The 22,420-nt window shown below is 42.2% G+C and overlaps 2 protein-coding genes across 17 annotated transcripts in view; one reads left to right on the top strand and one right to left on the bottom strand.

Moving 5' to 3' along the window:
• Window positions 1-6,874, bottom strand: part of PIAS2 (protein inhibitor of activated STAT 2) — a 119,517-nt gene extending 112,643 nt beyond the window's left edge. For 9 of the 15 annotated variants that reach the window (XM_063639874.1, XM_063639918.1, XM_055232941.2 and 6 more), the window contains exon 1: window positions 6,649-6,861. In XM_063639874.1, coding sequence (XP_063495944.1) covers window positions 6,649-6,672 — 24 coding nt within the window. In that variant the 5' untranslated portion in view covers window positions 6,673-6,861. Of the gene's footprint in view, window positions 1-6,648 lie in introns of all 15 variants that reach the window. The other 6 variants (XM_055232968.2, XM_063639869.1, XM_063639888.1 and 3 more) reach the window with 3 other exon arrangements.
• KATNAL2 (katanin catalytic subunit A1 like 2) overlaps window positions 6,871-22,420 on the top strand; it is a 274,880-nt gene continuing 259,330 nt past the window's right edge. For both annotated transcript variants that reach the window (XM_055233021.2, XM_055233019.2), the window contains exon 1: window positions 6,871-7,243. The gene's annotated coding sequence lies outside the window, so the exon portion shown is untranslated. The remainder of the gene's footprint in view (window positions 7,244-22,420) is intronic.

Genomic DNA, 22,420 nt, shown 5'->3' with positions numbered 1-22,420 from the left:
GTAGATTGTAGACTACAATTGAAGATTACAATCTTCTACAAGAGAATAACCATCAGATCTGCAATGGACCTCTCATTACCACACCGAGTATTTTAAATTCCCAGAGCAAAGCTTTCAAATTTCTGAGGAATTTATAATTCCACATGTAAACTTTCAATCAGGAACAAAGACAAGCCATTTTCAACATTCAAGAACTTAGAAAGTTTATCACCAGCATATCCTTCCAGAAACAACTACTGAAGACTGTATTCCTGTAAAATAAAAAAGGTATCTAAAAGAGAAAAACATGGGATCCAAATAACAATACATCTAACCCAGGAGAACAATGTGAAGTAATCCCAGGACGACAGCTGGGTAACAGGTCTACAAAGCTTCTTAAATTAGAAAAGGCAGGCCAAGACTCCAGCAAGTCTACTAAGACAAGCTGAATGGTTACAAGATGAGAACCCATTATAATATTAAATTTTAAAAATAACTTCAGTGAGCTTTCCTCATTCAAGCAGGACTTTGTTATATGTCTCTTTTTTTTTTTTTTTTTTTTTTTTTTTGAGACCAAGTCTCACTTTGTCACCCAGGCTGGAGTGCAATGGCACAATCTTGGCTCACTGCAACCTCCGCCTCCTGAGTTCAAGCAATTCTCCTGCCTCAGCCTCCCGAGTAGCTGGGATTACAGGTGCCCACCACCACGTCCGGCTAATTTTTGCATTTTTAGTAGAGACGGGGTTTCACCATGTTGGCCAGGCTGGTCTTGAACTCCTGACCTCAGGCGATCCGCCCGCCTTGGCCTCCCAAAGTGCTGAGATTACAGACATTAGCCACTGTGCCCAGCTGACTCTGTTATATTTCTTTTTTAAGGATCACAGGTTTAACAGAAGTAAAGTTCCTCTATGGCTCCACAGTACTTGGTTCTATAGTAACTAATACTCATGTCAACATACATATTTAAAAGAGTGGCTATTAGTACTCAATTTCTAGATTTTCCTGTAGAAGCACAGGAAACGTTAGAAGAGTTATAAAACATTATATAAATGCTATAAATCTTGCCAATGTAATAGTACTAACAAAAAACAAAGGCTGGGGCCGGGCTCAGCGGCTCATGCCTGTAATCCCATCACTTTGGGAGGCCAAGGGGCAGGGGGGTGGATAACCTGAGGTCAGGAGTTGGAGACCAGCCTGACCAACATGGTGAAACCCTGTCTCTATTAAAAATACAAAAATTAGCCAGGCATGGTTCCAGGTGCCTGTAATCCCAGCTAATTGCGAGGCTGAGGCAGGAGAATCGTTTGAACCCAGGAGGCGGAGGTTGCAGTGAGCCAAGATGGCGCCATTGCTCTCCAGCCTGGGCAACAAAAGCAAAATCCCGTCTCAAAAAAAAGGAAAAAAGAAAACAAAGGCTAGGAAGGGAGGAGGGAAAAACAAAGGCAAGGTTTGGCTTTTAAATCTCAAAAGGAAAGGGATGGGTGTTATATCTTTTTCTGAAAAACCAGGAAGTGAGGAAATATAGTTGTCTCTCAGTATCCGTAGGGGGTTGGTACCAGGATCCCCTGAAGATACCAAAATCCAAGAATGCTCAAGTCTCTTATATAAAATGGCATAGTATTTGCATATAACCTATACACATCCTCCTATGTACTTTAAATCATTTCTAGCTTACAACACCTAATATATGGCAAATGCTATAAAATAGTTGTTATACTATACTGTTTAGGAAATACTGACAAGGAAAAAAGTCTGTACATGTTCAGTACAGATGTAACCATCCTTTTTTCCTGAATATTTTTGATCCAAGGTTGGTTGAAACCAAAGATAAGTCATCCACAGACATGAAGGGCCAAATGTACTGTCTAAAAGTGATAGGTCAATAAACAGAAATTTATAATAAAAAGTTAAAAATAACAGCAAAATTAGGAACAAAAATGTAACTGATAGAAATCAAAGTCTAGGACAGGTGGAAAATGACCTAAATTTCTTATCTAGCAGAAAGTTAAGAAATATTTTTTTTGAGTTGAAAAAATATAGAGAAAGGCATAGTATAATATTTTTAGACTTTTGGAACAACAACAATAAAACCCTAAAAACAAAAAAAAAATGGTTAAAAGCATAACGGGAGTGGGATTTAATGGAAAAGGGAAGACTTCCACTATTTTGAATTTTTTCAGTACTGTCTGCACAAATATTGCTTTCATTTAAAAAATAAGAGAAATGGAAATGAAAGAATAAAAAATGTGACATCAGGTGATCCATCCACCTCAGCCTCCCAAAATGCTGAGATTACAGCCTTGAGCCACTGCACACAGCCTATTTCACTTTAAATATATTTTGTTTCGAACGTGCTTTCATAGACATGAGCTCAAGTGAAGCCTCGGAAATTTTAGTTGCATCCCATAATAGCTTTGAATCATATGGAAGATTCTGTTATATCTATCATAGCTATTAGTCTATATCCCTGCCCAATAAATGGGGAGGGGAGCGTGATGAGGACCTCTAACCTCAAATCCCCCATTAACTTCCCATTCTCCTTCTGCATCCTAACAGCACTTGAAGTTATCAGGATGGTGACTCCTGGTAGGTGTAAGGAAACCAAACACTTAAGCCTTCTAGACAGAAGACCTTCTGTTACAGAATTACTTAAGCTTCTTAGCATGAAAGACCCAAATCTGATCTTCAATTTATGACACAACAAATCTACCCAGTTTGGTAAATGTTCTGGTTTACCCATTAACTATTGATAAAGTTATCATCGCTGGCTCTCTCAGGCCAAATGCACAACCAGATTCTCACAGGCACATTCACTCTCATTCTGAGACACACACAGAATAAATTCTCAATGCCTGAAAAGAAGGGGATGAAGAATATAGAAGGGAGATCCTTTAAAAAAAAAAAAAGTCACTACAATAGATCCCCCTTCTCCCCATTGAGTGATGAGAAGTAGGGAAAGTAGATTAACCAGGTTAAAGTGTAGCAGGGACCTTTTTGTGAATGACTGCCACCAGCAGACCACAGTATTGGAAATATGCAACTGGAAGGGAAATACAAGGGTAAAGAAAAAGCTGCTCTGGTTAAAGAAGAGGTAAGTGATTCCAGAAACTCGACTCCTGCTCTCCTCCATCCCTGTGCTTAGCTCTTGTACGGACTAGTTTGAGACAGGGTCTCCCTCTGTCGCTCAGGCTGGAGTGCAGTGGCAAGATCAGAGCTAGCTGTAACCCAGAACTCCTGGCTTCAAGCGATCCTCCTGCCTCTCAAAGCGCTGGAATTACAAGTGTGAGCTACCACGCCCTGCCCTCCAGACCATTTTTGAAGGAGGAAGCAAGGCGGCAGTGACAGAAGTTCAGGCCATCAAATCTTATGATCTTGTCCCACATTAATTCACAACTACTTAATTCAAAACCTGTTCATTCACAAACTAATCACTCCTTCAACTCCTAACAACATAGATGCCATAAATAAGCAACTGGCAAATTGAGTAATTTCTTCTCTGGCACCTTGAAAGCTTCTAATATATAACACATTATTGTAATCATCTTTGAGCACACAGGCCACATTTTCCCTTTTCAGAGAACTTCCCCACTTCCTTTCCTTCAATCCATCAGGATAATCTGCTGATCAGGTTTGTGTGCTTTGACTCTAAGCCCCTGGCTATGGATGATTAGCACAGAAGTAGAGCCTGACCTAAACTCAGCCAATCAGATTCTCTCTCTCAGAAGAATTGGAAGAGAGGTGGGCTGATATTCTGGTCACCGGGACTGAAAGGCAACAAGGTATAGAGCTGCCATATTCTGCTATGACCAGCCAAGATCTCTGGTACTGGCTCACACAGCAGTCTCCAAATTGAAATGGTCAGGCAACCCCCGTAACAGTTGCCTAATTGAATAACCAATCCTCCCCCACCCCCCCCACCCCCCCAAACAAGTCTAAAAAGCAAAGGCACCAGGGTCACCAAACCACACTGAGGATGACCTTTCCCAAAATTCCCTACCTCCAGTATAGATGCAGCACTAGCCAGGATGTGAATTGCTCTGGTTATACTTGTCCAAAATGAGTGGCCTTGAAGGGTAATGGAAATCCTCTCTGTGGCATATCAGCAGCCAAATGTGGCATCCAGATCGGCTGACCAATTTCTCTACTGCTAAGAAGTTAGCCAACAAACTAATGCCCACAATTTTTCCTGGTCCTATAATTTACTTGACCATCACTCTGACCATCACAATATATTCTGATCCAAGGACCATCATTTTGAGAATCCAAGATTATTTCTTCCCCTTTTCTTTCTTTCTATTCAGTTTTTTAGTCTGTTTTTCTTCCTTTATTATAATGTCACACAAGAAAGATGTTACCAATCATTTAATTTAGGAACAATCGCAGGATGATGGCTAGAAGCTCCACCTAGACCCCAAGATACCAGAACAAAGCAGTGTAGCTCGGGCTCTGAAAAGCCCAGACTCTAAAGCTACAAGTCTAAGATTAAAAATCTTAGCTTTTCAAACCTCAAGCTGTGTGATTTAGGTCAGGTTAACCTCTCTGTGCTTCAATTTCTTCAAAAAATTGTGAGAATTAAATAAGTATAGAAAAAATGCTTAGACCAGAATCAGGCATGGAATAACCACTATATTAAAATGGGTATATACCATCGTCATCATTACTGTCTGTAATGGGGTGTAGGAGCGGGGTACAGTTCATCTTCAGGTGTAGGGTGACACGGGTCTGCACAGAGCAGTTAAGGCAAAGAAAATCAGATGATGCTTACTGCATGTGCCCAGCCTGTACCCCTCCCTCCTCTGAAAATTCTCCCCAGTTAGTCTCTGCTGGACACGTCATATGAATTGTGGGAGAGGGGCCATCTTCTAACAAATGCAAGAAGTAAAGACAGCTGATTTACAGGAAGAGAGGATGAAGCTGATCCACAAAACAAAACAGAGAGAGAGAGGAAGGCAGAAAGGAAGAGAAAAAAAGCTTCTTTGGTTTCTATCACTTTCCAGTTGCTGGCTGCACTCCAATCTGAGCACTGACTGCTTTTACTCTGCTCTATAAGAGCGAGTAAACTCTCCGCTTTACATTAAGCTTTGGCCAACAACATTCATAAGAGATCTAATAAAAATCCCGGAAAGTTTTCATTAACAAAAAAAAAAAAAAACTTAGAAAACTTGTATACCTCTGTTACTACACAAAAATTAAAACTAGATGGCAGGTAAAAATATATGTAACTTCAGAGTTCAAAATCTAACGCATGAATTTACAGAGGTGAGGCTCAGGGTTCGTGGTTTGAAAAGCTCCACAGGTGTTAAAAGCTTTACAGCTGGGGCTCTGAGCCACTAAAACCCTTAAACTTATCAAGTATTAACATCCTTTACCTACAATCATGGTTCTCTGCATAAACTAGTATGTGGCATAACATGTATTAATACGTGTTTACTGGGAACTTAATAATTATTTTTGAAACAGCAGGAGGGAATATGGCAGGCACTGTGCAAACTCCAACAATCTCCGTTTAGAGCAGAGCATACGTTCTTTTGCTCATGTCCACTAAGCAGGTAACCAGCCAACATCCTTCCCCCATCCCATCCCTTGCGGAAAACAATAAATATACAAAACTGAACCTTTTACCGGATTCCTCTTCCTTATTTGAAAAAGAAATCCTAACATCATAAGTGTTACACAAACGAGTTGCAGTAAATTTAAGTTTATACTCATCTCTACCTTAAGATACATCAAAAAAAAAAAATAATCAGGGTTTCTGTCTGTAAACACCTCATTTATGTCGCCAGTAATTCAGCGATACACACAAATCCATCTCATTCGTCACACTTAGTTTTGTTTTAGTTAAGGACTTTAAAGATTATTAGTCTGGGGGGAAAACGTCTTTTCTGTTCTACCCCCATCACAGCCCTATTCCAGATCTCTGCTATACAAAGGTATCAACAATAAAGTTACGATCTTGTTTTAAGGCTAAGAAGAAAAAAATATTTTTCCTCAAGAGTAAAAGGGATGCACAAACCTCACAACATAGACTTTGCAGATTTCTTACTAAAGCACTAAGAAAATATCGAGGTTTAAGGCCGATTATTGAAGGCAGGGATCCCCAAACACCAGGCTCCTCTCGAAGATGTTAGGAGGCAAGGGTGTGAGAAGGGGCCTTTTCTCGTGACAGACCTGACTAAACGGTAGCATCAGCCATAAGAAGAGGAGAGATTCCTAAACGCAACTTCAGCTTTCAGAAAACAGTCCTCCACCAAGTGAGTAGCATGCAGACTTGTGAATCGCCACAGACACGTACACCCCAGTGAAGGTGCGAGATCAAACGTTGCTTCCCACCTCGGCCCTCACTGCGAACCGGGATGTCGGGTCCCCATGTGCCCCTCCCGGAGGGCGCCGCGGCCCCCCGCGCCAGGTGTGCGGACCACGGGCAGCACTCAGGGACCGGCTCGCCGCGGCCCAGGCCCGCCGCCCCCACGCCGTCCGCGTGCCCTCCGCCGGCCCGCTCCCCTCCCCCGCGCCCTCGGCGCCCGTTCGTCCGCGGGCCGGGGCTCAGGGCTCCGCCAACCGGCCCCGGAGGCACGAGCAGGCGGCGGCCGGCGACGTTGCGGTTTCCCCACCTCCTCTCCCATCCCCTCCCCCGCGGCCTCCGCTCTCCACTCGCGTGCCCCCGCTTACCCTCAACTCTTCGAAATCCGCCATTTTATACCACCCGCGGGCGCCGCCGCCGCTGCCGCCGCACCCACTCCCGCTGCCGCCAACGACGACGCCGCCGCCACCACGGCCGCCGCCGCCTCCAGCACCATCCTGCACTGGGCGCCGCTTAAGACGCCGCGGCCGCCGCCGCTACAGCCGGGTCCGTCACGTGAACGGCGCGGGAGCCCCGCCTCCGACGCGCCGAAGCCCCGCCCCTAGCGGTGCCCCCTGCCCACCCGCGCGACCGCCTTCCGCCCGCGCCTTCCGTCCGCTCGGCTACAGCGCCCGCCCGCGCCTGCCCCGCGGCCTGTCCCCGCTCGGCCCCGGGTCGTGCCTTCCGTCCCCGGCGGAGGCCCCTGCGGACTGCCTAGAGCTGGGTCGCAACTGAGGCGTTATCCGCGGGCCTGGCCTGGGGAAGTGGCGGGGAGGAAGAAGAGGCGGCCGGGACGCGTGACAGGAGCATTCGGGAATATTCTTACGGTGCCGTTCACGCGGTGGCTATGGACGGAGAAAGCCGCCGCAAATAAAACCATCCCCCAGAGTAGTTGTGGCGGAATAATCTAAATATGGGTGTTGGGTAAGCTATTGTTCCCATCTAATGGTGAGGTTGTGTGACACCTCTTTGAATTGCTAATGTCCTCCAAGTACCAACCTTGCCGAGTTTTTCTGACTTTGAAGGGCACCTGAAGGTCACGGACTGCAGAGTTGGGAGAGTTACGGGGTGGGGTTGGGGGTAGAAGTGAAATAAGAGCGCTCAGAGGGGCCATGCTAAAAAGTCAGGGAAATCTGATAAGGAGTCAAACGCCAAGGCAGAGTAAGTAGATAGAAGGAAGCTTGATGGCCCCCCGTAATGTGCTGATAAAGGATGAAGAAAGATGCTGAGTCAAGATGGTCAGAAAAACCGCTGGACGGTGTCCAGGGTTCAATTTCCTTGAAGCATTGGATGGAACCCACCCACGAAAAGTCTTTAAAACAATATAACTTTTAAGGCCCTGTTTAATCAGCCACCTACCTACTGCCTCTTCCCACTACCCCTCGTTTCATCTGCACTGCACTTCCAGGTCTTCCTTCCACTCCCCTGCCCCCGCACCCCGCAAGTTTTGTTTTGTTTTTTTGAGACGGAGTTTTGCTCTTGTTGCCCAGGCTGGAGTGCAATGGCACGATCTCGGCTCACCGCAGTGCCTGCCTCCCGGGTTCAAGCGATTCTCCTAACTCCGCCTCCCGAGTAGCTGCTATTGTATTTTTGGTAGAAACAGGGTTTCTCCATGTTGGTCAGGCTGGTCTCGAACTCCGGACCTCAGGTGATCTGCCCCCCTCGGCCTCCCAAAGTACTGAGATTACAGGCGTGAGCCACTGCACCCGGCCTCCCCGCAAGTTTTAAGGCCTCTAAATGTTGATCCTTGAACCAACAATAATTTCCCACTCTCTTCTTTGTTCCTAACTCCTGTTCATCCTTCAGGTTTCACTTTAAGTGTCACTTCCTCAGGAAGACCATCCCTTGCTCACATCCCACATTTTAATTCAAATTCCCCTGTTACATCCTCTCCTAGGACCCTGAACTTTTTCTTCCTGAGATGTCTCCATGGTAATTATGTAGGTATTTGTGTAATTGTTTATTTGATATGTATGTGTGTGTGTGTATATATGTATGTGTGTTGTGTATATATATACACAACACACACACATATTGTTTTGGCCAGGTGCAGTGGCCCATGCCTGTAATCCCAGCACTTTAGGAAGCCGAGACAGGTGGATCACTTGAGGTCGGGAATTCCAGACCAGCCAGGCCAACATGGTGAAACCCCGTGTCTGCTAAAAATATAAAAATTAGGCTAGGAGCTGTGGCCCACGCCCGAAATTCCAGCACTTTGGGAGGCAGAGGTGGGCGGATCACCTGAGGTTGAGAGTTGGAGGCCAGCCTGACCAACATGGAGAAACCCTGTCTCCACTAAAAATACAAAATTAGCCAGGCGTGGTGGTGCATGCCTGTAATCCCAGCTACTCAGGAGGCTAAGGCAGGAGAATCGCTTGAACCGGGGAGGCGGACGTTGCAGGGAGCGGAGATAGCGCCATTGCACTCCAGCCTGGGCAACAAAAGCGAAACTCCATCTCAAAAAAAAAAAAAAAGAAATTAGCTGGGTGTGGTGGCACATGCCTGTAATCCCAGCTACTCGGGAGGCTGAGACAGGAGAATTGCTTGAACCCAGGAGGCAGAGGTTGCAGTGAGCTGCGATCGCGCCATTGCACTCCAGCCTGGGCAACAGAGTGAGACTTTGTCTCAAAAAATAAAAATAATTATTTTAAAATTTTATATTAAAAAATTGTAAACCCACTAGACTATAATGGCTGATAAATGCCTAACAAATAGTTGGCCTTGTAGTTGTTTAATGAATAAAGGAATGAATGAACAATGTCCAGGTTCTAAATCTGTCTCTCCACCATTAACTTTGTGATTTTAGCTTGGCTTATTCTTACTCTTGATTTATTCTCCGTAGACCTTGATTTACACCTCAGTAGAATTTAACATTGTTTAGTAGACGTTAAGTGAATGCCACTGTGGGAGGAGTTTTCAGGGAATAGACGAATAGAGTACAATACAGCCCTGCCACAGAGGAGCTTACACCCATAAAGGGGACCAACATAAACACAAAACAATTAAGAGAAGCAAAGCAAAGCCCCGCTGAAACTCACGTGCAGTGTTCGTTGTAGTTGCTTCCCAGCATTCATTCTGCCCCTTCCTCAATGTATAGCAGCTCCTGGATGGGTTGGGTAGGTTTGACTGCAAAGAGTTCTAGGTGCTGCCCTAGACTGGCCTGAGTCATTAAGGACTGTTATGTCATTCTGGCCACAGTATTAGATCACAGCTGGGCATATAAATCTGATTAGTACTGAGCATTTATAGGTTTTGCCAAGTAGATCGAGTGTGGACCCATACCCTAAGGTATGCTAATCAGAGGGAAACCTAGGACATTTATTCAGTGATTAGAGATAAGACTTTCTGGCATGTGGAACACTCGCCATTGTGTACAGTGAAGAGCCAACCTGAGAACCAACCCTTCTTGTGAGCAGAAAAATCACACACACACAAGATCTCAGCATTGATTTTGATACTCACCCTGCCTCTGTACTCGCCAGTTTTCTTGAGCCAATGCCTTTCTTGGTTTTAGATTGTTTGAGTTGAGATTTCTATCAGTTGCAATAGAAAGAATTCTGAAATAGGGTGCTACTTTGTCTCACCAGACCAGATTATTAATTTGGCATTTTTTCTAATCTATACTCCCCAATAATCATTCAATATAAGTTCAAAAGAATGGCTGAGTGGTAGAGGGTAGAAAGGGCATGTCTCTCTTCACTGTTGTGATCATTTCTGCTCTGGTCTAGATTTATATATCCTCATTAAAAAGAAATCCATGCACTTACTTGAATCCAACTTCCTTATAACATAGTAATGTGATATACCCTTAAAGGGGAGTGGAGAAGGAGGGAGGTGCAGTAATCTCATCACTCACAAAAGGCCACATATCAAAGTACCAGTTCCAGCCACATGCTGAACTGTTCTACCAGAGGAATTCTATTAAATATATCCTTTTCTTTACTACATTTCCAATGATAAAATGTTTTAGTGCTCTTTATGGATTGAACCTCCAGGCAATTACCTGGCTAGGCCACCCTCTTAAAATGGCTCCAAATTAGAAGATTTATTATAAGTACTGTGATTAAAGTGCCTAAGTTTTTTTGTTTGTTTGTTTTTTGTTTCTGTTTTTGTTTTTTCAGACAGAGTCTCACTCTGTTGCCCAGTCTGGAGTGCAGTGGCATAATCTTGGCTCACTGCAACCTCTGCTCCCCAAATTTAAGCAATTCTCTGCCTCAGCCTCCCAAGTAGCTGGGATTACAGGCACCTGCCACCACGCCCAGCTAATTTTTGTATTTTTAGTAGAGATGGGGTTTCACCATCTTGGCCAGGCTAGTCTTGAACTCCTGACCTCGTGATCCACCTGCCTTGGCCTCCCAAAGTGCTGGGATTACAGGCGTGAGCTACTGCGCCTGGCATAAAGTGTCATAAGATTTTAATACACGAAGTCAAAAATCTCAGGAGTAGCTTTTCCATTTACTAGCTGTGTAACTTTAGCAAAGTCTCAATTTTTCTAATCTGGAAAAGAAAAATGACTACACCTATCTTGGGATGAGATACCTGATCTGATAGATCAGGTATATGAGTGTACTCTGTAAACTTATAAAGTGAAAGGTGGTAAATTTTTTGTATCTAAACAGCTGACTAAGCTGATTTTGAATCTAAACAGCTGATAAACACATACCAAAAAAAAAAAAGCACTTAATTAAGAAACATAATTAAGAACCATATGTTATATCCTAGTAATTTTAGCAAAGAGTATTCCAACCTGGTTAGACCAACCATGTAACATTGAGTTTAGTTCCAAGCACCTGTCTTCTTAATCCTTTCACATCTGTCTCTGAACCCATTAGACTTTACTGATTTTAATATCTCTCTTTTCCTTCCCACTGATTACTTCCTCTCTCCCTGTAATAGTGCTCAGGCCTCCCAGATGTTTTCCAAGCCACTTTTCTTCTTTTGCTAAGCATATATCTATTTATATCACATTTCCTAACTCCTACACACTTTGCCAATACTGTCTTAGTCTTAGACTTTACCAAAACTAATATCAAGGAAAGTGAACAAGGAATTAAAACTTTTTTTCCTCACTTTTTTTTTTTTTTTTTTGAGACAGGGTCTCACTCTGTCGCCCAGGCTAGAGTGCAGTGGCATGATCACAGCTCACTGCAACCTTCACCTCCCAGCTCAAGCAATCTTCATACCTCAGCCTCCCAAGTAGCTGGGACCACGGGCACACCACCACTCCCAGCTAATTTTTGTATCTTTTGTAATGACGGGGTTTCACCATGTTGCCCAGGCTGTTTCAAACTCCTGGATTTAAGTGATCCTCCCACCTCGGCCTCCTAAAGTGCTAGGATTACTGGCGTGAGCTGCTGCTCCCGGCCTCAATTTTTTATTCTGAAAACCTTAATCACAAATTTGTTTCTTCTCCACTTTCACTGCATCACTTGACTAGCCTTTTTTTAAAAAAAACAAATAATTAAAAAACAAAAAGTTGAGGCTGGGCGTGATGGCTCACACCTACATTCCCAGCACTTTGGGAGGCTGAGGTGGGTGGATCACCTGAGGTCGGGAGTTCGAGACCAGCCTGACCAACATGGTGAAACCCCATCTCTATCCACTAAAGAAATAAAATGAGCCAAGTGTGGTGGCACATGCCTGTAATCCTAGCAACTTGGGAGGCTGAAGCAGGAGAATCGCTTGAACCCAGGAAGCAGAGGTTGCAGTGAGTGGAGATCATGCCATTGCATTCCAGCCTGGGCAACAAAAGTGAAACTCCATCTCAAAAATAAATAAATAATAAAAAGTTGAAACATAAACTTCAAAAGCATAGCAGAATGGTCATCTGTATAAGATTTAAAATTTAATATATAATATATAATTTATAAATATAATACATATATTTTTCTATTTATATAGAAATTTATATATTTTTCTAATATATAATATTATATATGTTATATATATAATATAGTTTAATCCTTATATCTGAAGTAAACACTTCAATCCATATATTAAAATTCTTACCAAGATACAGAACTTTTTTTTTTTTAGACCTTTAGTAAGATCTCAACTTATTTTGTTTAATTTTATTATTATTATACTTTAAGTTTTAAGGTACATGTGCACAACGTGCAGGTTTGTTACATATGTATACATGTGCCATGTTGGTGTACTGCACCCATTAACTCGTCATTTAGCATTAGGTATATCTCCTAATGTTATCCCTCCCCCCCCCCCACCCCACAACAGTCCCTGTCCCTGGTGTGTGATGTTCCCCTTCCTGTGTCTATGTGTTCTCATTATTCAATTCCCACCTATGAGTGAGAACATGCGGTGTTTGGTTTTTTGTCCTTGCGATAGTTTGCTGGGAATGATGGTTTCTAGTTTCATCCATGTCCCTACAAAGGACATGAACTCATCATTTTTTATGGCTGCATAGTATTCCATGGTGTATATGTGCCACATTTTCTTAATCCAGTCTATCGTTGTTGGACATTTAGGTTGGTTCCAAGTCTTTGCTATTGTGAATAGTGCCACTATAAACATATGTGTGCATGTGTCTTTATAGCAGCATGATTTATAATCCTTTGGGTATATACCTAGTAATGGGATGGCTGGGTCAAATGGTATTTCTAGTTCTAGATCCCTGAGGAATCGCCACACTGACTTCCACAATGGTTGAACTAGTTTACAGTCCCACCAACAGTGTAAAAGTGTTCCAATTTCTCCACATCCTCTCCAGCACCTGTTGTTTCCTGACTTTTTAATGATCACCATTCTAACTGGTGTGAGACGGTATCTCATTGTGGTTTTGATTTGCATTTCTCTGATGGCCAGTGATGATGAGCATTTTTTCACGTGTTTTTTGGCTCCATAAATGTCTTCTTTTGAGAAGTGTCTGTTCATATCCTTTGCCCACTTTTTGATGGGGTTGTTTGTTTTTTTCTTGTAAATTTGTTTGAGTTCATTGTAGATTCTGGATATTAGCCCTTTGTCAGATGAGTAGGTTGCAAAAATTTTCTCCCATTCTGTAGGTTGCCTGTTCACTCTGATGGCAGTTTCTTTTGCTGTGCAGAAGCTCTTTAGTTTAATTAGATCCCATTTGTCAATTTTGGCTTTTGTTGCCATTGCTTTTGGTGTTTTAGACATGAAGTCCTTGCCCATGCGTATGTCCTGAATGGTATTGCCTAGGTTTTCTTCTAGGGTTTTTATGGTTTTAGGTCTAACATATAAGTCTTTAATCCATCTTGAATTAATTTTTGTATAAGGTGTAAGGAAGGGATCCAGTTTCAGCTTTCTACATATGGCTAGCCAGTTTTCCCAGCACCATTTATTAAATAGGGAATCCTTTCCCCATTGCTTGTTTTTGTCAGGTTTGTCAAAGATCAGATAGTTGCAGATATGCGGCTAAATGTCAAAATATCTTATAAATAATTTGCTCAAAAAATGACCAGTATTTAGTCAAAAATTAGCAGATCATACATGGAAACAAACATTTTGGGTCAGAACTAACAGAAATATCAAACAAAAGGAAACCTACCAGAGCAACCAGAAAAAGACTGCAATAAGAGCATGCTTACACATGTGCATGCTTGAAAAAAATAACCTAATAGAAACTCCAGAATTAATAGGTTTAAGAACTCAATGTATAGATTTAATAGCATATTGCACACAGTTTAAGATAATTAGTAACCAGAACACGTGCTAGAAGACTACTTAGGGCCGCAACACCCACTGACTCCCTGAGTCAGCTAGGAGGAGAGACCAAGGCACAGGAAGCCCAACAGGAAGTGAGCTCTGCAGCCATTTTTTCCTGAGGAAGCTGCTGACAAAGTGGCCCAGCCAGCACAGGTATTTTAAGGAGGTGCCGCCACCTTTTTGGGGCAGCAAAAATATCTCTTCTGGAGACTTCGAAGGCTAAATGGACTATATTGTCCAGGCTAGACTCAAACTCTTGAGCTCAAGCAAGACTTCCACCTCAGCCTCCAGAGTAGCTCGTACTACAGGCATGTGCCACTGCAACAGGATAGTTTTATGTATTTAAATAAATTTACATTGAAAAAGAAAAAAAAGAGGCCAGGCACGGTGGCTCACACCTGTAATCCCAGCACTTTGGGAGGCCGAGGCAGGTGGATCGCAAAGTCAGGTGTTCGAGGCCAGCCTGACCAACATAGTGAAACCCCATCTCTACTAAAAATATAAAAATTAGCCAGGCATGGTGGTGTGTGCCTGTAGTCCCAGCTACTCAGGAGGCTGAGGCAGGAGAATTGCTTGAACCCGGGATGCAGAGGTTGCAGTGAGCTGAGATCTCACCACTGCCCTCCAGCCTGGGCAACAGAGCAAGACTCCATCTCAAAATTAAAAAAAAAAAGACCCTCTGGACCAGGAGGAACTATAAATGAACTATAAATATCTGTTGAGGATGCCATAGTTGAGAATTCCTTGAGTGACTTAAATTTACCAGTAAAATATAACAATTTCAAGTTGTATGCACCTAATAATATGGCCTCGGTGTATCATACAGAACCACAATGAGAAACAGACAAAATCCACTTTTCTGTGGTGGAACATTTTACCATACCTATCTCAGTAACTGAGCCCCCAAATCAAACAAAACGTCATTAAAGATACAGATTTTTGAAATAACATGATTAACAAACATAACCCAATTTATATATTAATGTTCACAAATGCATTATTTCAAGCGCACATGGACTATTTGTAAAAGTTGAACATACTCTGACAATAAAGCAAGTGCCCATAAATTTTAAAGAACTGAAATCATACAGTGTATGGTCTGTGCACAATTAAGCTAGAAGTCAATAATGAATAATAACCAGAAAATCTTAATTTTTATATTTAAAAATTAAGAAATACTTTTCTACATAACCTGGGGGTGCTGGGCATGGTGGTATGCACCTGTATTCTCAGCTATTCAAGAGGCTCAGGTGGGGAGATCGATTGAGCCCATAAGTTTGAGACCAGCTTGGGCAACATAGCGAGATTCCATCTCAAATGAATAATCTAGGGGTCAAAAGAGAAATCACCATGAAAATTTTAAAACTATTTACCTGAATGATGATGAAAATACTACATATCCAAATTTATGGGCCAGACACGGTGACTTATGCCTGTAATCCTAGCACTTTGGGAGGCTGAGGCAGGTAGATCACTTGAGGTGAGGAGTTCGAGACCAGCCTGGCCAACATGGTGAAATCCCATCTCTACTAAAAATATTTTAAAAATTAGCTGGGTGTGGTGGCGGGTGACTGTAATCCCAGCTACTCAGGAGGCTTAGGCAGGAGACTCACTTGAACACGGGAGGCGGAGGTTGCAGTGAGACGAGATCATGCCATTGCACTCCAGCCTGGGCAACAGAGCAAAACTTCTTCTCAAAAAAAAAAAAAAGACTAGGTATGCCAGAAAACAAGATTAAGTGACTATAAACCAATGTGGGAGGTTTGTGAGGAACTGCTAAAAATCTGTTTTTCACTCACCTCTCTATCAGGAAGTCTGTCATGAGGCAGTTTTTCATCACTTTCCAGGTTCTGATGAGGTGTGAGAAACCACTATAAGAGTATGACTCTTGATATGGTCTGATGAGAATGGTACTTTACCTCTGTGATCTTCCTAAATCGCATAACCCCAGTGTTTCATGAGAAAAACATAGACAAATTTCAATTGAGAGGCATTCTACAAATTACCTGTCCAGTATTCCTAAAAATATAAAGGTCATCAAAAACAAAGTCAGAGAAACTGTCACAGCCTAGAGGAGACTAAGGAGACGTAATAGCTAAATGTTTTTTTTTTTTTTTTTTTTTTTTTTTTTTTGAGACGGAGTCTTGCTCTTTGGCCCAGTGCAGTGGCGCAATCTCGGCTCACTGCAAGCTCCGCGTCCCGGGTTCACGCCATTCTCCTGCCTCAGCCTCTCCGAGTAGCTGGGACTACAGGCGCCCGCCACCACGCCCGGCTAATTTTTTGTATTTTTTAGTAGAGACGGGGTTTCACCGTGGTCTCGATCTCCTGACCTTGTGATCCGCCCGCCTCGGCCTCCCAAAGTGCTGGGATTACAAGCGTGAGCCACCGCGCCCGGCCATAGCTAAATGTTTTTTGTTTTTAAAAATTTTTTTTTAATAGCTAAATGTTATATGGTATCCTGGCTGGGATCCTGAAACAGAAAAGAACACTAGGTACAAACTAAAGAAATCTGAATAAAGTATGGGCTTTAGTTAATAATAATGTATCAATGTTTGTGTGATCTTTTTCACCAAGCCGCATGTATAGATGCTTCTAAATTCCCTCCAGCTTACCAATGTAACACACAAGTTTTATCATTTCTGAGTTCTATGACCTGAAAAAGTTTAGGAAGCACTGACCTAGAGAAACTCTCATACATGTACATGTGCACTAGGAAACACGTACAAGGATATTTATTGCATCACTGTTTGTAATCGTTAAAAAGTGAAAACTGAACCTGTCCATCAACATGATAGTAGACACTGTGATATATTCCTGCAAAAGAATACTATGTAGGCCAGGCTTGGTGACTTGCACCTGTAATCCTAGCACTCTGGGAAGCCGAGGCAGGAGGATCACTTGAGCCCAGGAGTTAGAAACCAGCTGGGGCAACACAGGGAGTCCTCCCTTCATACAAAAATTAGCTGTGCATGGTGGTGCACACCTGTAGTCCCAGCTAATTGGGAGGCTGAGGTGGGAGGATCACTTGAGCCTGGAAAGTTGAGGCTGCAGTGAGCCATGTTTGTGCCGCTGCACTCCTGGGTGACAAAGCAAGACTCTGTCTCAAAAAACTTTAAAAAAAAAATCCTTTGTGTAGAATAAGAAAAAAATGAATAAACTAGAGCTACATATAAAAACATGGGCAAATCTCAAAAACAATGTTAAATGAAAAGGTCAAGTTGGAAAAAGTTATCTACTCTTTATATACATTTTTCAAAAAACATAAATGCTATATATTCATGGATATATACATATGTGATAAAAAATTCAAAACCTTACATGTGAATGGTGACTATCAAAACCAGGACAGCTGGTACCTCTGGGGGATGGGAATAGGATCCGTAAAGGCTATTTTGGGGATTCCACTATACTTACACAGTTTTCTTTCTTTAAAAAAGAAAGGATCTGAAGCAAATAAGGCAAAATGTTAGGATTTGATAAATCTGGAAGGTGAATATATCAGTGTATTATTCTCTACATTTGTATGCTTAAGATATTTTATAACAAAATAAACACAAAATATACCCTAACTCTGATCGTTCTTCAATACTTCCACTGCTACTGCCACCATTTGACCTGGATAACTTGCAGTAGCCATCTCTCTTATCTCCTTGCTTTCTCTCTCATTCCATATAACATCCATGATAATATTTTATAAATATAAATTAGATCTCACTACCCTCCTATTCAAAACCTTTCAATGGGTTTATATTACTCTAAGAATCAAGTGCCTTACCACATTCCGCAGTCCCTTGTTTCAACTCCCTTTATCCCTGGTTCACTTAGTGTCCCTATCTTTCCTCCAGTATCATTATCTGTCCTCTCAAACTGCTTGATTTTCTTTATGGAATATGTCACTACCTCAAATTATATTCATGTATTATGGGTATGATCAATTCCTGCACCCCCAGTCCTTTACTAGCATATGAGTTCAATGAAGGCAGGGACTTTATTCTATCCCCATTGTTTGACTCACGTCAAGTATGAAATAAGTATTTTCAGAATAAATGAAGAAATGAGGCTAGGCATGGTGGTTCACGCCTGTAATCCCAGCACTTTGGGAGGCCGAGGTGGGCAGATCACAAGGTCAGGAGATCAAAACCATCCTGGCCAACATAGTGAAACCCCATCTCTACTAAAAGACAAAAATTAGCTGAGTGTGGTGGCACGCACCTGTAGTGCCTTGGGAGGCTGAGGCAGGAGAATTGTTGAACCCAGGAGGTGGAGGTTGCAGTGAACCGAGATTGTGCCACTGTACTCCAGCCTGGGTGGCAGAATGAGACTGCGTCTCATAATTTAAAAAAAAAAAAAGAAAAAAGAATGATTTATTTTCGTTCAAAAAGAGAAGGGATGTCATCTCAGTGGTAAAATATGGCAGAATCAAATGTATGGAGGCTGAAACTTACAGGGTATTCTATCAACAGTCACAACACTAATAGCCAAAACCCATAAAGTATTCATCGTGTGCCAGGCATTTCCAAGCACTGGAATCACATACTTTTTGGGGTGCATGTCAACTTTGTTTTCCTTCTTATAGGCCCTGCAGACCTATTCATATCTGAGATCCTGCATGCTAGCCACAATTGATTTGATCTGAAAGCAACACTGATTGAGAGAAAAGTCCATCCATTGGTCAGAGACGGCATTCTTTTCCTTGCAAGTTTGAGCTGATTGATGTGTAGGCTACAGAAGTTTGAAGATGAGTCATACTAATGGCAGGACACTTTTGAGTGAAGGGAACAGCTGCTGAGGCCCCTGAAGCTACACTGGTCTCTGCCCTTTCTGAACCTTGTGGCTCAATGTTTCCTTGGCTTAATGACATAGGTTACCCTGCTATCCTTCCAGTAAAATACACCCCCTTCATTTTTAAAACAGAGCTAAGTCTCTTTGTTTTATTGATTATTCATTCTCTTAAAGAAAAAAAGCAAACAATCTCTAAATCAAGGAAACTTGAGTAAGGCAGTCCTTTCCACTCCTTGACTCATTTAATCCCTACCACATTATGAGAGATTATTACTGTTCCCATTTTGCATATGAAGAAACAAGGTTTGAACAGGTCCAATACCTTTCCTAAAATTAGGAGTTAGTGATGGGGCAAGATTCCAGCCCTGGCCTGTATGACTCCAGAGCAGAGCTCTGAACTGTTATGTGGGGCTACAGGAAGGCCAGTAATAGGACTGCAGCAGAGATGAAGTTGGGAAGCCAGGGCCAACATTCTGATACCATTCAGGGTAAATTAGAAAATTACACAGTGAAGGGGCAAAAACCAGATTTCACTCTGTCTGTGGATAAGATCCAATAAAAGCTCTTTAGTCTTACATTCCAACAATCTTTGGCAGAGAGGATATATACCAACACAGAATGTCTGTGTGATTAAAACGCTCTCTCTCTTTGACAGAGTTGACAGTGTTTAAAGAATGACAGGATACATTTTTTAGAAACATAAAAAAATGGAGTTTTAACAATATATATTCAGAGATGGCTTGTAGTTGACTGTCACAAGGTTTGCAGTTAGGCAGGCACATTTCTTGTCATTCTTGAAAACTCCCTCTCAATCTTGCATGCCTAGAGAAGCTCTGCTGAAGACAGTTTGACATAAATGAGGCTATGAAGACAGAATTCCAAGGTAGGGAGGGGACGAGGAGAGAAAGGGTTTGATGAATTAATGTATGATTTGAAGAGAGTTCATAAAACAAAAAGCTTATGATTAGCCATAATCCCAGCATTTTGGGAGGCCGAGTTGGGACAATCACTTGAGGCCAGGAGTTTGAGACCAGCCTGGCTAACATAGCTGGACTCCTGCTCTACAGAAAAATTTAAAAATTACCTGTGTATGGTGTCACACTCCTATAGTCCCAGATAGTTGGGAGGCTGAGGTGGGAGGATCACTTGAACCCAGGAGTTCCAGGCTGCAGTGAGCTATTATGATGGTGCCACTGCACTCCAGCCTGAGAGAGCAAGACCTTGTCTCCAAAAATAAACAAACAAAAAAACTTATGATTAAAAAACACTCAGAATCCCAGCATTTTGGGATGCCAAGGCGGGTGGATTACCTGAGGTGAGGAGTTTGAAACCAGTCTGGCCAACATGGTGAAACTCCATCTGTAATAAAAATACAAAAATTAGTCAGGTGTGGTGGCAAGCACCTGTAATCCCAGCTACTGGGGGTAGGGGTTGGGGGGCTGCTGAGGCAGGGGAATCGCTTGATCCAGGAGGTGGGGGTTGCACTGAGCCGAGATCATGCCACTGCATTCCAACCTGGGCAACAAAGCCAGGCTCCATCTCAAAAAACAACAAACAAACAAACAAATAAAAAAACCCATTCAGAAATCACCTTACAAAACATCCTTGCTGTCACAGAAAGAATAAGTGGAATAATTGGTTTTCTCCAACTAAAATTGGATTATATTTTTTCAATACTTTAAAAAATAATGTGACTTGGAGGTGGGGAGGGGTGGGGAGGAAAAGCAAAAAATAAAAATAAAAATAATATGTCTTGAGAAACAAACGGTAGGCTTGAGCTCTATTTTCGTATCCACCAAATAGTATAGTTTTGTTTCTCTTTTTTGAGACAGAGTCTCACTCCTGTTGAGTAGTTGGGACTATAGGTGTGTAAATAATTTCTTCAAAAAAAGTGCTGCTTTCTTCCATTTTGGAGTCAATTTTGCACACATTAGAATGCCTAATATTATCCTAAAAAGGCTCTGTTTATTCTTGTTTTCCAGCTGTTACACATAAAGTTTCGGTGTGGCAAAAGGAATAGCACTCGAATATAAAATTTTCTTTTTAATTCTCAGCAAGGCAAGTTACTTCTATAGAAGGGTGCCTACCCTTACAGATGTAGCAATGGTGAGCGCACACTTGGACAGGGAGGGGAAGGGGTGCGCCTGCTGCTGTGTCGTTCTCTACCGGCTAGGGTTAGACGGCACAGGTTAAACTACTTCCGATTGGCTAATTTAAATTAAAGGGTGAGTGCTTTGGCAGGAGTCAGGGCAGAGCAGGTAGCAGGTAATCGGAATGAGTCAGGGTGAAGTAGGTAATCGAAAAAGGTTGCTTTATAAGGAAGTTAAGTTTAAAAGTAGAAGGCAAATAATTGAACATACTGACATATTAATTCTTTGAAAAGAAATTTAGAACTCATATCTAATACAGCCTTTTGTTCTCCATATATTTCATCTTGGATTGTTTCTGCTGTTACATTACCAACTTCACTGATCCTTTTTCTGCAATTCTAATCAGCTGTTAAGCTCATCCAGTAAATTTTTAATTTCTGAAGTTCATTTTGGGTCAGGCGCGGTGGCTCATGCCTGTAATCCCAACACTTTGGGAGGCCGAGGCAGGCAGATCGCGAGGTCAGGAGATTGAGACCATCTTGGCCAACATGAAGAAACCCCGTCTCTACTAAAATACAAAAATTAGCCGGGCGTGGTGGTGCGTGTCTGTAATCCCAGCAACTTGGGAGGCTGAGGCAGGGGAATCGCTTAAACCTTGGAGGCGGAGGTTGCAGTGAGCTGAGATTGCACCACTGCACTCCAGACTCCAGTGTGGTGACAGAGCAAGACTCCATCTCAAACAAACAAACAAAAGTTCATTTTGTTCTATTATAATATCTTCTATCTGTCTCGTTATGCTCATAGTTTTCCTTGCTTGACTACAATAATAGTTATTCTAAAGTCCTTGTCTGCTATTCTATCATCTCTGTAATTCCTGGATATGTTTCTAATGATTTATTTTTCTCCTGTTCATTGGTCACATTATTCTGCTTTTGTAATTTTTTTTTTTTTGCATGTCTAGCAATTTTGGTTGGATGTTGGATATTGTGAATAAGATGTTGTTGAGTACCTAAATTTTGTTTTCTTCCTTTAAAGAATGCTGGGTTTTATTTTGTCAGGCAGATAAGTTACTTGCAGATCAACTCTATCCTTTTGAGGTTTGTTTTAAACCTTGTCAGGGTTTGGCCAACAGGGTTTGGAGTAGTACTCTGACTACTCCAACTATGAATTTCTCTCAGGCCTGTGTGAGTAATGGTAATTTTTCTACTTGCAGCACTCTGGAAGTTGTTCTTTCTGCGTTTTTTGATGTGTATGGTCTCATAGACTCTCATCCTTGGCACACACAAGTTAGAATCCATCCAGAGACCCAAGGAGACTCCTATACAAATTTCTAGAATTTTTTTTCTGTGTACTCATTCTTTTCCAGTAATTTTCTCAGGCATTTGAACTACAGCAACTCAATCTTGAATAGGAGCTGGGTAAAATGAGGCTGAGACCTACTGGGCTGCATTCCCAGAAGGTTAAGGCATTCTAAGTCACAGGATGAGATAGGAGGTCAGCACAAGATACAAGACATAAAGACCTTGCTGATAAAACAGGTTGCAGT

Source organism: Symphalangus syndactylus, chromosome 1, assembly GCF_028878055.3.
Source record: "Symphalangus syndactylus isolate Jambi chromosome 1, NHGRI_mSymSyn1-v2.1_pri, whole genome shotgun sequence".
In the NCBI taxonomy this organism is placed as follows: Eukaryota; Metazoa; Chordata; class Mammalia; order Primates; family Hylobatidae; genus Symphalangus; species Symphalangus syndactylus.
The sequence above is the reverse complement of the archived record's forward strand: the minus strand, read 5'-3'. Positions and strand labels throughout refer to the sequence as shown.